The 15,389-nt window shown below is 41.9% G+C and overlaps 1 protein-coding gene across 3 annotated transcripts in view; it reads right to left on the bottom strand.

Moving 5' to 3' along the window:
- Nucleotides 1-15,389, bottom strand: part of AATF (apoptosis antagonizing transcription factor) — a 72,483-nt gene that overhangs the window by 22,432 nt on the left and 34,662 nt on the right. For all 3 annotated transcript variants that reach the window (XM_019545639.1, XM_019545638.1, XM_019545640.1), the window contains exons 9-10: nt 5,426-5,493; nt 2,869-2,949 (exon numbers count right to left, since the gene is read on the bottom strand). In XM_019545639.1, the coding sequence (XP_019401184.1) occupies nt 2,869-2,949; nt 5,426-5,493 (149 nt within the window). The remainder of the gene's footprint in view (nt 1-2,868; nt 2,950-5,425; nt 5,494-15,389) is intronic.

Consider the following 15,389-nt stretch of genomic DNA (forward strand, 5'->3'; position numbering starts at 1 on the left):
GTATGAACAAAGTGAATACATTTTGGTCAACAAGTTAGCTTATAGGATGCCAACATTTAATGTATTTGTGTGAATCAAAGCATGTTCAGGGACAATCTGTGAATTTGTAAAGGGCCTTCATGATTCTGATAGATTGTCTGCTACTAATTGTTTGCTGGGGTCTACTTATTCTTGTACTTTTAAAATGAAGCCTTCCGAACCCCAGCCCAGCAGACAAAATATTAAATTACAAACACAGCAAGACATCCCAAGTCACAGCTGCACAATTATTCCATGACAAAAAAGAAATATACACCTCAGATGCATCCATCCTAGGGAAAAGTATTTTCTAATAGACTGGGACTGGGGACAGGGCACTTGGGACAACTGCCAAGTCTTGCCCCACTTTTTCTACTTCTGTTTCTTCATCTGTGAAATGGGGATGAGTTCTCTTCTCCCTAGCTAGAGTGCTGCGGGGGCAGTTGTTTCTGAAAGTGCTCAGAGAGCCATGGACATTATTTTACACTGAAACTGCACCCTCCATCCATACCTCTCAGAGCATTAGGAAAGGAAAAGACAATGATAATAATGGGCAATGATGCTGAGTTCCAGCAAGCAAAATTTCCCCTTGGTGGTCTAAGTGGCCTTCCTGGCATTTCTGTGCAGGCAGCAATTCCATTTACCAGCAGTGTGGACACAGATCTGAGCGCATATGCTACACGTGCAGACTGAGCAAGTGCCATAGGGTACCCACTGTCTGGGAAAGCCCATCTGATGCATGTCTACTAGTGCCCAAGGCCTGGAAATGTTGATGGCTCCAAATCACGACTTGCAGGTGTTAGGATTCTCCTTCCATGGTTTAGGCTCAACAGCTCAATGGCAAGGGTGCTTAACCTAGGGAGCCAGTAAACACAAGTTGTAAGCCCACCACCCACAGAGGAAGTTTGAACTTGGATCTCTCTAAACTTTCTAGCACAGTGCTCAAACCACCACACCACAGGTCTGGCATCACTCAAGTTTTTCTCTAGGACTGCCTTTGAAGCTGGCCTCCTAGGCAGCCAGGAGAGGGAATTACATAGAGCCAGGAAGAAGCAAACAAGCCAGAGGGTGTGTGGTTCACCAAGAAGACTGCTGACTTCAACAGGCAAAGAACTGAGTTCTAGCCTGGAGCCTTACTTCCCAAACACTGCCTTCATCCAGCCTATCCAATGACTATTAAATACAAGTTGCAGTGACTCTGTTTCAAAAGGAGCACTAGAAAAGGCCCTAGACAGCCCCTGATCTGTGGGGGTTGGAGCACTGTGGAAGTCAGAGAGATGTGGGTTCAAAACCCCTCTGGTCAAGAAGGAGCTTAGAACCTGGGTCTCTAGCTTCCCAGACCCCTGAGCTACAAAGACCAACACACAGCAGGGCTGCCCTTCTCTCCATCACCATCATTCTGGATTGGACACTTGCACCAAGGTATACCTGCACTGAGTCTTCTCCTGATGGGGGTTATATATCCAGGAAGCAGAACCACCAACTGTTCACAAATGCCAAACCTGCCACTAAGACAACCAAACGAAAAATCGAATGCCACCCCTGTGCTTCCATTCTTGTCACTCCGGGACTTCAAGCTGCTTTACAAAAGATAGCAAGTGACAGTATTCACCTCTGACAGATAAGGAAAGCTGAAGGGCAGAGGTGAAGTGACTCACTCCAGGGGACACACAAATAGTGACTCAGTGGTAGAGGCAAGAATTGAATGCATCCCTCCTGGCTCCTCACTTTCCCCGCTGGACTCCATGGGGCAACGAGGAGATTTAATTGTACACTGATCACACTCTTCAGGAATGACACTATTTTATAGATATTAATATTTTCCCTGAGGGTCAGAGCAACTTTTTTTTTTTTTTTTTAAAAGAAAGAGGCAGCTAAAACGTAACGTGCAACTGACAGCAAGATTTCTGATCATTCAGGACTTCCGAAGCAAACCGACTGCACACAGCGAGAGACTCGCCCCATTATTCCTAAAGCTTTATGACTGTGACTCAGTTGTGTGATGTTGTCAGTAGTTTTGACTGAATCATGAATATACCCAATTATGTGTGATGCTGACAGAAAAGAATATTGATAGTCAATAATTATAGGCTTTTCAGGCCAACAAAGTAGCTCTTCCCTCTTTTAATAAATTATCTTATGACATCTATCTTAAAAATTGCTATGCCAAGCCTGACCCAGACTGACTCCACTGACTTTCTATCAGATGCCATCTAAACTCAAGATTTATAGTTTACTCACAAAAGGATGGTTAATGTTGCAGATTTTTCAGGAAGCAGTGCAGCTTTTCAGCGTGCCGCCGTGCCACAAACACCTCCTCTACTACAAATCATGCAGTCATTCTCAACTCAGAGAGAGTAATGCATCTGCTCTGCAAAGGGGAAAAAATGTGTATCCCTTCACCACACCTTCCCCTCTCACACCCCAACCAAGACATTTTCAGGTGCAAAAGAATAAGAAAAAGGACCTCACGTGCAATGATAATGAGACAGATTTACAAATGTATTTCAATACCCTAAGTTGAAGACTGGTGCCTAGAGGTTTTCACAACAGTACCCAAGCAGGCTAGGCATCCAATTCCCACGGGCACTCAACAGAGAGGAGATAGGTGCCTTACTCATTTAGGCAGATTTGTAAGGTCTGCAAGGTATCTATCTGTATTTTATGGCACCAAAACATATATTTGTAAACCTGGCCTTACAGGACTGAGCAGTATAAATGCCACTGGCTCTCTTAACAACCCTCCCCCACAAAAAACAAGTTTGGCAAAGCATGTTGATGGTGACATAAGGCAATCAGCATGATAAGACAAGAGCAATGCTCTTGCCATGGGAAGGTGCTGTGACTCACCGGATTTTCCTTCCTTTGCTAGCTTTTCTGTCCACCTTCTTCTGTATTTTGCTTCGTAGCTTCTGGATAGCCAGCCACTGCCTGGGGAAGCCAAAGTGAAGGATTACACACCACTGTTAGGGCTGTTTTAGTATAGCAGTCTTTAGGAAGGATCGCAACATGAAGAATCTGACAAGGGTAAAAGCTAATACGATACAGTTCTGAAGTCGAAGCCTCAAGTGCCTCCAGAATCATTTAATTCCTCCAATTTGGTAATCCCCTCCCCCCTGAGGTAACCCAATGCCAGTTAACAGTAACTTGGTTTGTGTTAAGTCTCCCTGAACTATGCAGTGAAATCCCCCTGAGGAAGAGCTTGTGTGCACATGGCAACAAGCTGGAGTGCCCGAGAGACATTACAAAGGCTAAGGGCTTATGCAGAAATGACCTGGACTCTGGCTGCGCTCAGGGGCTGAAGCCCCAGCCGCTCTGTGGGACACAGATAAGCCTTGCCTGCCCTTGATACCCTGATCAATATTCAGTGGGGATTCATGTCTTGTGTGTACAAAGAAGCCAGTAAGGGTACAATGTGACCCCTTGTTTTTATTCATTCGCAGTTACTGATTCTTAAGAATCTTTAGAATTCAAAAGATTTTCTTCGTCAAATATAAATGCTAACGCTAGCTAATAACCGTTGCTTTTCTCATTTGATTTAATGTCTATTACTATAGTGAGTTATATTTTGCATTAAGAAATCGTGTAGTAGAACAGACTGCCTTCCTATCTACATGTCCCACAATCTGGGACTGTAAGTGACAGGGGTTATATTAACTTCATCAAGTGAAGTATGCAAAAGCCAGAATCCCCTGTAAATGAGATCCATTCCTCGCTTTTGGAAAACATATATATAAAATCACAGGCAAGTGCTTCTTTCCCACTTCCTCCATTAAAACTAGCAAATCCCAAACCAGAACCACTGCATAATGCTAAACCCATTTCTTTAAGCAAATACAGACCAGAAGGAAAACAACAAGCAAGTACGGCTTAATCTCCACCTGATCTTGAGAAGGGAACAAGCTCACGCAGAGCTTGTTCAAGTCCAAGAAGTTTTCGGGAGGTGGGGGACAAGTGCTTCTAGTCACAAACATTTTTTTTTTTTTTTTAAAGAAACAAGCGTCATCTTACCTGATTTACACAACAGAAACCCGACATCAGGGAAAAAAATCTAGCAAAATCCAATTACCACAATCTTAATATAATCTTAATTACTGTAATCTATTTTATTGTAAAGTCAGATAAATGTACAATGTAATCACCACTTAAATGTAATTTTGGCTATATCATGTTAAATTATAGTGAATAGCTTTCCATAATATTCCAGACATATACAAAATAAATCTGACGCACCGCACTAAAAATCGGGTAATATTTTACACGGATAAAAGTTATTTCCCCAACACAAAATTTCCTAATGCATAATCCTCCCCCCCTCAAACACACACACACACTCCAATATTAGTTTTCAGAGGAGAATTTGATTCCAGCATTTTCTGTTTCCCTTTCGTTTCCCCTTTTATGCTTTTCTAAATTATAGCCCTTGGCTATTTAAATGTATACTGTTCATTAGGCAGCATTTGTATTTTTTTAATTTTCTAACCACAGTACTAAAGCGAGAAATAAGAGAATTTACATTTTATTTTTGGCACACAGAAACTATTCCTCTGCTTTTTTAGCTGTACTGCATCTTTTTTCAGAGCAGGGAGAGAGAAGACAGGGGAATGGCTTAACTGATCGCAATACAGCAAGTTCAGCCCCCCTTAAAACAAAGGTAAGCCAGAGCTTGTAATGATACAGTGCCAAATTTCAACAGGGAGCAGTCACTTCATCTAGATCATGCTTGCCAGGCTGCAGTGAGAGACAGCCTTCCCTGTCCTGGGGAGTCTCATACAAGATCAGGGAAACAGGAAAGCAGGTCTCAACAGCCAGAAAGAAATAACACAGGTGATTTCAAAAAGAAATAAGCCTGGCTGCAAGAGTAATAATGCTTTCAGGCATCATGTTTAAGCCATTAATTATTATTGAGGTGATTTATCTATTTTATTTATAGCTATTCCTCTAGGTGCTGCACCAACAACTGAATCCAATAGTTCGAAAGTTTATTATAAGGCCTGGACCTGCTAAGCACAAGAGTTCCTGCTTACACTGAACACCCCATCTCCAAGCAGCATTTCCAAGCCTTGTATAGCCAAGCCTCTTCCACCCAAGCAAGTGTCCTCAATCTCCAACTCCGGACAAACTGAAAGGAGCCCTGCAATATGTCTTGAAGGCCAGCAAATTCAGGTGCCAGCAGTGTGCCCAAAACCTAGGAACTGCCAGAGAAAGTGCCTTGCTTAGCTAACCCTAAACCATCTTGTTTTTACCCTGTCCTGTGCAACTTAGTACACTTAATTTTCCCCCAGAAGTCACTGTCAAAAACTCATGTTCAACAGGGAGGGCTGTGAGGCTTTGTATCAGTGGGATCACAAACCAACGGGAGAAAGCTGGCTGCATGGCATACAGGAAGCTGAAGCTCATCACTTACCTGCCCATCGCCACCTGATCGTTGGGGTCTAGAGAGCTGGTCTTGCGCTCTATGAGTTCTCTGAGAAGCTGGAGAAGGGAAGAAAATGACCAAAGTTAGGAAGACAGTCCAGAACAAGAGGTAAGCACAGACATCAAGATTTTCAAGGAGCCCTAAGGGACTCTGGCATTGAAATCCCAATGAAACAAGGCTGCCTCACTCTCTTGACTCCTCTGAAAATCCCAACCCACAAGCTTTTGATGCCAAGGCAAGAATTTTAAGTGGCATGGTGACCCCTCCAAAAAGAGTACGATCAATAACACAAAACCCAGCAGCAAGAGCAGGTGGATTCCTGTTAACCCCTTCATTCAAAAAATAAGAAATAAAAGTGAGACTGGAGCATAACACAGAAGGCCATTAGGAAGACTTATAGCAGGACAGTTAATTTCAGATAGATCAATGAGTGGCGCAGCATTCCCTTCATCATTTTATGATTAGTTTAGTCCGCCCCATCAATATCAACTGAGAACCCAAAAGGTCAGGCAGACAGAGAGGAAGGACAGCGCAGAACACTGGCTCGACCATTCACATCCCACTGCTGGGATAATGAACTAGAGATCTGGAGTCTGAGCAAGTGGGATGGACTTGGACTGGCCAACACTGTCTAAAAAGCAGGAACGTGAAGCCACCCTTGGGAATGCGGAGCCCATTTCCCAGAGGAGCTTATCAGGGAAACATGGTGAAACAAGCTATGATGTTTGTAGGCAGTACTTCGGTACAAATAATACAGCCAGCCCATGAAATAAGCAGGTGCAACGTACATGAATTATCACAAAAAGTCAGACCAACAGTGCATATGCCGGTCTGTCCCTCAGTTGCTTATCCCGTAGAAAACAAACAGCTCCCAGAAAGCAAATATGCAATACCATGTCCATAAGAAGAAGTTTATTGTTGATTCTAAGCGTGTACTATATAGTGGAATATAAAATATATATACAATGCACACATGGACAACTATATTCTCATTTCATCCACTCTAATGACTAATGCTATTCATTATTCCCAACTTGATGGGAACTGCACCCAATCAAGCACAAGTCAGAAATCAGTGCACTGTCCCAATAATGCTTTCAGGGGACTATGGACCCACCAGGTCTCTCCCATCAGGGAGATCAATGCATTGCAACACCAGAGGACAGGATCTGGTTTGGCAGTGCCTCCTACCTATGAACTGGCAAGATGACACCGAGGGGCCTTTGGCAGTAATGAATGGAGCAACCACGGATGCAGAAAGAGCAGGGACTCAGGAATAAACAACAGGCTGAAATTTCTCCATGGACCCTACCTACCCTGGACAATCTCTTTTAAAAGTAGACACAGCCCAAAGCAGAGCAGAGAAGGTGCGATCCAGCTGGCACTTTGTGGACTTGCCCCGTTCTTTGGTTTCTGGAAGGAATAACAGGGGCTGAGTTTTCAGAGCCTGTGGGGACTTACGCACACTGCTCCCATTAACAGTGGTTGTTCAGCAGGCAACACACCATGAGCTGCAATGAGACCTCTGCCCCATAATCCCAAGTGCCTCTCTCCTAACCTTTATGAGGAAAAAACACTTCACAAAATAAGTCATGCACTGGTAAGGCAATAACATTTGCTCCAAGGACCAGCACAGCAAAATGTTTTTTACAGCTAAAGTAGAGATGCTAAAACAGGCTTTTCTATTTGCTATCCAAGCCCTGAGGAAAAGGCTTGGTTTTGATCTGTGCCTCTTCCTGCCATCTATCAGATGTGGCCTTTTGGGTACTACTGCTTACTGCCACTAGCTCTAATGCCTCGGGTATTAGTCAGCCTATCAACATACAGAAAAAAAAAATAAACCTCACATGACAGGGTATCTACAGGCTTTCCAAGCTGCAGCATTTCAGCAATAAAATTAATCAATACAGATGGACAGGTCTCATCTTGACAGGACTCTGGAATGGAAGAGGAATCGAGGGTCATGCAGCCTGGTTGGGATCTGCCCAAGGAGGAAAGGCATGGGGATTTTTCCCCCTGTTCCTTGCCCTTGAAACCTGAAAGGAATCCAATGGTCAATTCAGATACTACAACAATGAACAGAAAGACTGCCAACACTATTGATGGGAGCTCAATAGGCCCTTGACTATAAGGGCTGAGTATACTCCATGTATAATATGCCCATTTATGCCAGCCTGCCTCACACATTGCTTGCAGTGCCCCTCTGCTCCAAACCGAGCAGAGCTGGGGCATTAAATGCTGCCCCCGAGCACTGCTCTACAGAAGAAACATGGCCTACGTGTTGTGTGCATCTACCACTGTACTGATGAGCTACGGGGATGTAACATCAGTGGGCACAAACCATGATGCAATGCTACTGCACGGTAGGGTCGGAAACAACCCATGCACCTCTGGGGCTGTGCAGTAATGATGGTTGTTGCGCAGTCATTTAGTATTTGCTAAAGCAAGTACTAAATGACTGCACAATAACAACTGCGCAACTGGGGGCAGGTGTAGACACACCCATGGGTACCAATCTCCTAAACAACTCACTAAAATACACAGGTAAAGCTACCCTTTCCCACCTCGCACACACTTTTTAAAAGTGTCATAAAATTAGATGGCTATAATTTGTGAGGATTTTTGCTTCTTAATAAAATAGAGACTTAAACAACGAAGGAAGATTTACACAAACCCTCCTTCAAGTCACATTTTATTGCAAGAAAGAACAGGCAATTCAAGCACAATTAAAAACCTCCCATGATTTTTTTTTTCTTTTCCTTATTTTGGGAGATTATTGCCACAGCAATTACATTTAAAAATGCAGGGAACAGAGGCCACTGGTTTATTATCACTAGAAAACAGCAAGCTATTTCTCTGCCCTGTTTATCTGATTGATTCTCAACATCTTTCTGGCACACAATCTATCAGTTTATCTCTCCCACTTCATCACAGTCACTTCTGGCAGCTAAATACAAGATCCAAATCCAGTGTTACACAGACATACGACACAGTAAACCTATGTAACACTGCTACTCTGTAAACAGCTGCCCTTAAGGCTAAGCAAAAATGGGCTCTTGGTTTCGAGTCAATATTCTGTCAGAAGCAAGGTGGGAGGGAGAGTTTTAAAAGCAGGAAGAAATGGTGCGACTGTCTCACCGGTTTCTTCGTAGTCCAGCAAGAAACATTCTGCTAATATTGTACGGTGTCCTCTTACGTTGGCTCTTTGGCATGAGGACACAGAGAAACCCACTGGCAGAGCCTGGGATACCGCAGCCTGATAACGCACTCATTTGCTCTGATGGCTAAAAAGTAGTGCCATTCCCTTCTACTTCTTTTCTGACTCTAGCAATTTGCATATTTAATTCACGTTTCCCTCTTCCCTTGCAACAGCTATATACCGAATGCCTGACAAATGCTTTTCTGGACATCGCCTTTTCCAACAGACAAGTGTGAATTACAAGATAAATAACTTGGAAGCTGCAAAGTCTGGAGGATACATTACAAGTAGGGAACTCAGCAACTGGGGTTCTGCTCCCTGCTAGTCTCACACCAACGCAATGGCCAGATGATCTAACATCTCTGCCACGTGTCCGCACATATAAAATGGGAATGTGGACCGTAGCTATGTCATAAAGGTGTTACTAGACTTACACAATTAGCGTGTGCAGAAAAGTGCAATGCAAAAGCAATTATTCTGCAATAGCTACGGACAACGTTGAAGGATTTATGTCCGGAATCATTCAGGTGGATTTGATCACTGATCACACTGTGAATGAGAGATGGGAATATCCCCCCAGAAAAAAAGATGGAGCTCACCTTCCGCAAGTATTCTGACATGTGATTCACATTAACTCTCCATCTAACGCAGCTCCCAAGCTATTTCATTGCCACTGGCAAACAGTGGTGTGAAACTGCCAGAATGAACACCTCTGATATAATTAAAAAGCGAGAGTCTTTCATTTAACACATTAAGTACATGTACGTACACGCGTGACTGCATTGTGGATATATCCAGAGAGCATACAAGGAAGAAAGGTAGCAATTTATGGTAGAAGTTTTAGAAATGTTGACAGGATCCCACTGATCAGATAAGACACACAGTATATATTCTATTCATTAGTCGCGCAATGTGCATGCTAAGTTCTGAATCTTACTGTTTAAATTTGCACTGAGCTCAGGAGATCTCTTGGGAGACTGTCTTTTGTTCCAATATAGGATCCTACAAGGTATGTATGTACGCATACAAAAATAAAAAAGAACAATTAGGAAAGCCATAAACAGAGTTGCTACAGTGCCACATATCAAGCAGGAAGTCTATGAAACACCAGAAATCCAAGGTTCACTTAGAATGAACTCCCTAAATCAAAATTTTAACTACAAATGCTTTTCTATTAAAGTACTTCAGTTTTCACTACAAATGGGAACTTGTACAAGATTGTCTGCTTCTAAGTACACAAACACAAGGGGAGAATCCAATTATCTACCAGCCACAACTTCAGCAATGCTTCTATCTTTGTTCAGCTCCTCATATACATAAGAAAAAAAAAAATGTAGTTCCTGAAGTCACAATACCTCTGTGCACTACTCTGCTTTGCTTTGCAGGGTGTTACAATGCCAACCCTCAGACATCCATCTGGTTTCTTTATATTCGCAACAGACCTAAGCAATCTCAAGAGGGAAATGCCTTTCTGTCTCTCTCGAATGGATTAAGAGCACCACTGTGACCATAATGCATCTAATCAACGTTCACTCCAGGCTACATTACTGCAGTGCACTCTATAAGGAGCTGCCCTCATGCAGAACACTGCTGCTTGCCACCTTATGAAGCTGGGTCACTACAAGCATGTAATTCTCCCACGCAACCCCTTGCACCAGCTATCCCTTTTCTCTAGGATACAAGAGGAGTCAGGTGCGGGCTACAGAGTATGCTGAATGGTCTGGGGCTGGTAGAACTGGCTGGTGGTATTGCTGCTGTCATAGTCTAAGATTAAACTCAAAACCTAAGCAGCAAGACATTTCCAGTAGAGGGCCTGCTCCGGGGGAACCATTTCTTTCTGATCAGTCACCAAGTCCAAGACCAGCCAGTTCAATATGCACCTAGTACCCCTCCTACTACACCCATTACAGTGTGCTGAATCGCACAGGCAGGAGTGGGTGGAATGAATCCTTCCTAACGCAGCTGGACTTAGGGTTCCCTGTTCCTGGTGCTGCAATGTAGGCATCTTGGACAAGAAAGGATCTGGTCTCTGCAGCAGTCGAGACACTAGGTATGGAGGGGTCTTAAACATATTAATACCAAAGGAGCTCTTACTTTTGGCAGTGGTGGGAGGGGGGCAGCGAACAGGCATGGGTGATTCATGCTGGTGTCTGTTCTCCCATCTGTATGCAGAGGTGCTAACAGGGAAAGCCACATGCAACAGCGGAGAAAAAACCAAGACGGAATCCAGCCATCAGTCACAGCAGGGGCTGTTTTCTTGACCTTGGAGCTCAAGGTGAAAATGACCTTTCTATGCAGGGGTGACTGCAAGATTTAGGAGGTTGAGCAGCAAACAAAACAGGAGGGAGAGAGGGGGGCAGAGGGAGTAGGGACAGGAGAGAAATTAGGAAATGGAAATAAACGCCGTGAAGCATCTTATTACATCTAAATAGTGTGCGTCCTAAAGCTGAAGATATAAATCATGCTAACAATGGTTACTAAAATAAAAGTGGATGTTAGCCAGAGGCTACCACTGAAAAAGTCAGTCTAGACCTGCCTCGCTGCCTATGGTCTTTAAAGATTTGATTAGTTTTTCCGCTTTCTAGTTCAGTCTTGCATTCAGTCCATGCTCCAGAGCCAGCTAGGACCCAGGATACAGAATGAATGATAAATTCATTTACTGAATAAAGTAACACTGTTTTCGCAGCACAAGACCTAGAACACTTCCAAAGCTGTAATATTTCATTAAGCTTGGCGATTCTGGCTAAAATTTATTAGTCAAAACAGAAAACTCTCATCAGACCCCATATATTCCATTAGGAGTGATATATGGTGTCGCCCAATGTCTAATTATTAACTAGGAAGTGTAAGTAAATCACTATCAGCATTAAGCCCTGATGTGTGAAGACAGAGTTGGAGTTAAGCAATTTCAGCAGTAAAAGGTTTTTATTTGAATCATTTGCTTTTACCCTCCCCACTCCCACCTCCCCCCAAAAAGCTAATATAATTATCTTTTTAAATGAACACCACAAAATTATAGTTGTAACTAAGAGAAGTAACTTTGCCACTCAACTCACCACTCCCAAAGAAGCAGTAACCCGGAGGCTGGACCTGCATTTTATAAACTATGCCACAGTATTCTGACAAAGGACATGGCAAATGGAATAAAGGCCCTCACATCTTTTAGCAGTTTTATGTGCCTTTGGTACCAGGTGGCAGCATTTGCTGAAGTTAATGGCAGCACCTGTGCAGTTAAGAATTTAGTAAAACTTCACACCAGAATGAGAGAGGCTTTATAGCTACACACTTCAAACTAACCTTAGTGCCACAACCGTGGAATTCACTGAGCTACTACCATGCAGAGGTACAACACTATTTCAGTTCAGGTTTACAGTCTCCTTGCTCTATAGGGAAGTCACATTACTTAGGTTTGGGTACAGAAAAAAAAACCAACCCCATTACAGCAAGTTAAAACGTGCACGGAGCTTTGCCACACATCCGCTGCCCTGCGGTAACTATCTACGTGCCTGCCCAGCGTAAGTCCCTATCCTGTTTTCCTTCTCTGGAATTTGTTCATTTGTCCCTACTGTTACATTCTCTGTAGTTCATTCTGAGAGAGGTTTGCTAGCCTGTTAACATGCATTTTATAAGTCCCAGTCCCTGCTCACCTCTTTTGTTTTACCATAAAATTCTTATATCAATTCAAGCAAAATTTTCAACCCTACCTGAAAAAAATTGCTATACTGAGAGGTCTTAAAAAAAACCTGTTACATAAAAAAGGAACATTTTCGTGTTTGTCTTTCAAAAGACAAAACAAGCATGCACTGCTGTCCCTCTTGCCTGCTGAGTTCATGGAAGAAATAAAGTAAGGAAAAAGTCACTCTTGCTCTAAACTGAAAGTTGACAGAGCCGTCCAGAGCTATGATAAAACTAATGGCTCAACTGAGTATGCCCTAATCTAGATTTCCCGCCCCCGTCATTCTTTGTAAAGACAAAAATCATATTTCTCCCCCTTATCTGTGCTTCTAATAAAAGAGCATAAATAGTGATAAATAAAGCTGTATTTTACAGTTCTTTCTGTTTACTTTTTGCAACAGGCTGCTTGGATAGGGACACTAATATTCTCTTTCAAGATCCCATACACTAATGTGCTTTATTCCTGGATTTCTAGCCATGCCATACAAAATTAGGATCCACTGATAGTGTACTGACTTTTAAAATCACCATTTTTTTGTACTGGGTTTTCTATAATCTATTCTGGAATGCAAAACCACAAACTGCAAGTCTAAACCTCTTCATAGCACCTTTTTAAATATTCCACTGAAATTAAGTTATGTATAGAAAAGGCTAAAGGCTGTGGATTCTGTTTTCTAATAACCCATTAAGAGAAGTTCCAAATCAAGCTTTAAAACGTGTTATTAACCATCTACTGAGCCATTTGAAAGATACATGCCTGTGATAAGAGTATTGTATTGCCATTAACCTATGGGATGGTTCGAGACATCTCTTATTCACACAAAACTCTAAATGCATCTAATTAAAGCCACAAGATCAGCTGTCCATATTAATCACTCACCAATTTAATTAAGGTAAACCAGCTTGTCAGAAAGCTAGTCTTCTCTCTATTCTTCACAATTATCGACTTTTAATAGTTCACTGGATTAGTAATTACTTGTTTATGGCATTATCAAATACCTGGGAGACACAAAAACAGTATGTGACCGGGAACAGTTTTTAATGTACTCTTGCTTGGAATTTGAGGATAAATTTAATGCCGTCAAATTAAGTTTAAAAAGGGCACACCGTTCAATTTAAAGGACTGTAAAACTCACAAGAAAATCATATTAAGCTGGAAGCATCCTCATAAGCATTTGGGATCTGGAAGCTGATTTTGTGACAAACTTAGGTTAAACTGTTCTTTGAGATAAAAACCAGATGTGAACAAGGGTTAGTAAAATCACTACTTTTTAAATGAATTGCTAAAATACATATATTTGGTATCTTATACAGAACATCACATAGAAGTTGCTAATGTCAGTAATATTAGGAGGGTCTGTCAGTGTGTCTGTGTAAGGGAGCTATCTGCCCCCCCCCCCCAAAGAAATGTACCCACATCCAGGATTAAACGCAGCACATGTTTAACAGTTGCATCATGTCTATGCGAACACTTTAGGGGTAGGTGCTCTCCAGAACACTACTCTGATTCACTTATTTCACCCAATGAAATGCCACCATCAGTATCTGAAAATATGAGGGCTCCCATTCAAGCAGATCCACTGTGAGCCTGCTTGGCTGATGAGAAATGGGGTGATCACAGCACAAGACAACATGGACGCAGGCAATTTTAAAAAGCAATAATGTACAATGCAATACAAGCCGGATCGGGAAAAGCTAGGTATATTTCTTAATTCTCCGTAGGCATACCTGCTGCCATCAATGATGAACATTTGTTCTGGGAAGAACTGCTACCAATGGAACTCTTAGCATACGAACATTAACCTAATTCCTGTTGGAGATAAACCAATTTCAACTCTCTTCGTTACTAACGGAGTATTTCAACCTAATAATAAAATCCCCACAGTAATATGTCAAACCTGCAGTACTCCAGTGGCCAGCTGGAAAGTTAAGTCTTAATACCACAGTATGTAGTAATGAATTGTAAGTAAAAAGAGCTTCTAAAACAAAACGAAAGAGCTTATTAAATCTTACAATCATGTGTGAATTACAGTGTAGGGTAAAGACAAATGGAGTCTAGACCCACATTGCTTTTAGCAATAAAGATCTTTCTGAGGCTGTTTATTGTATTTTCCAGTGTACAAGTGGTGTTTTCCCTCCAAAATTAAGATGCATCTTATGCACCACAGCTATCTGTTGAAAAATAATTTAAATAATCGTAATGAAAACTGACCAACATTTAAATAAAACTTAAGTTAAATAACTTTTCCTGAAAAAATTTTACCCTCTTAGAGGGATATTCAGAATCATACAATACTATACACAGGTGTGCCTTATCATTAGAAAATATAGTAATTATTCTTGCCCAACATCCCTAAATAAAAGCAGCTTTGTTCCCCTTATAAATAGCTGAGAAAGAGAATGTAACCATTCAGTGTAGTGCACAGGAATAAAAATTTTTAAGTGAAATTATTTTTCCTTTCCTACAATTCATTACTAGATTGTCTGCTTGTAAAAATGAACCACGAGAGAAAACAGGGGTCAGTAGAATTAACTGATGAAACAAAAATGGTCAAATCCTGAATCATCCCACTAGGCATCCAGGGCAAGTTCCACTGAATGCCACGGATGGTCTGGAAAAGAAGATCCTGCTTTCCTGGAGGCGAGATACAATCTTATCACTCCAGGAACACAATCTGGAACAAAACAGTCCATGTATTTATACCACCTCAGCTTTGCTGTGGTCACCAACTTGGGCTAGACTTCTACTGTCCTTCCTAGAACTGAATGATTTTTTTCCTCTTAAATAATAATCAGTACCTAAAATGCAGTACTATTTTTTTAAAAGAATTAAAAAAAAAACCACCAAAAAGAAAAAAGCACTGAGAAGCCGATGTATATCATGGACAGAGGTCAGACTTTCAGATGTGCTGAACAATAGTCCCAGCCCTATCAGAGTTGCTGGTACCTGTTACTTCAGAAAGAATTGGGTCCTTTGATATATTTTATTTAGGCATGTACACACACACACACAACTTGCACAGTTATGACCAGTATACACACACACACACACAAAGAACTTGCACAGTTATGACCAGT

This window comes from Crocodylus porosus, unplaced genomic scaffold (assembly GCF_001723895.1).
Source record: "Crocodylus porosus isolate Cpor-Errol unplaced genomic scaffold, CroPor_comp1, whole genome shotgun sequence".
Classification (NCBI taxonomy): domain Eukaryota; kingdom Metazoa; phylum Chordata; order Crocodylia; family Crocodylidae; genus Crocodylus; species Crocodylus porosus.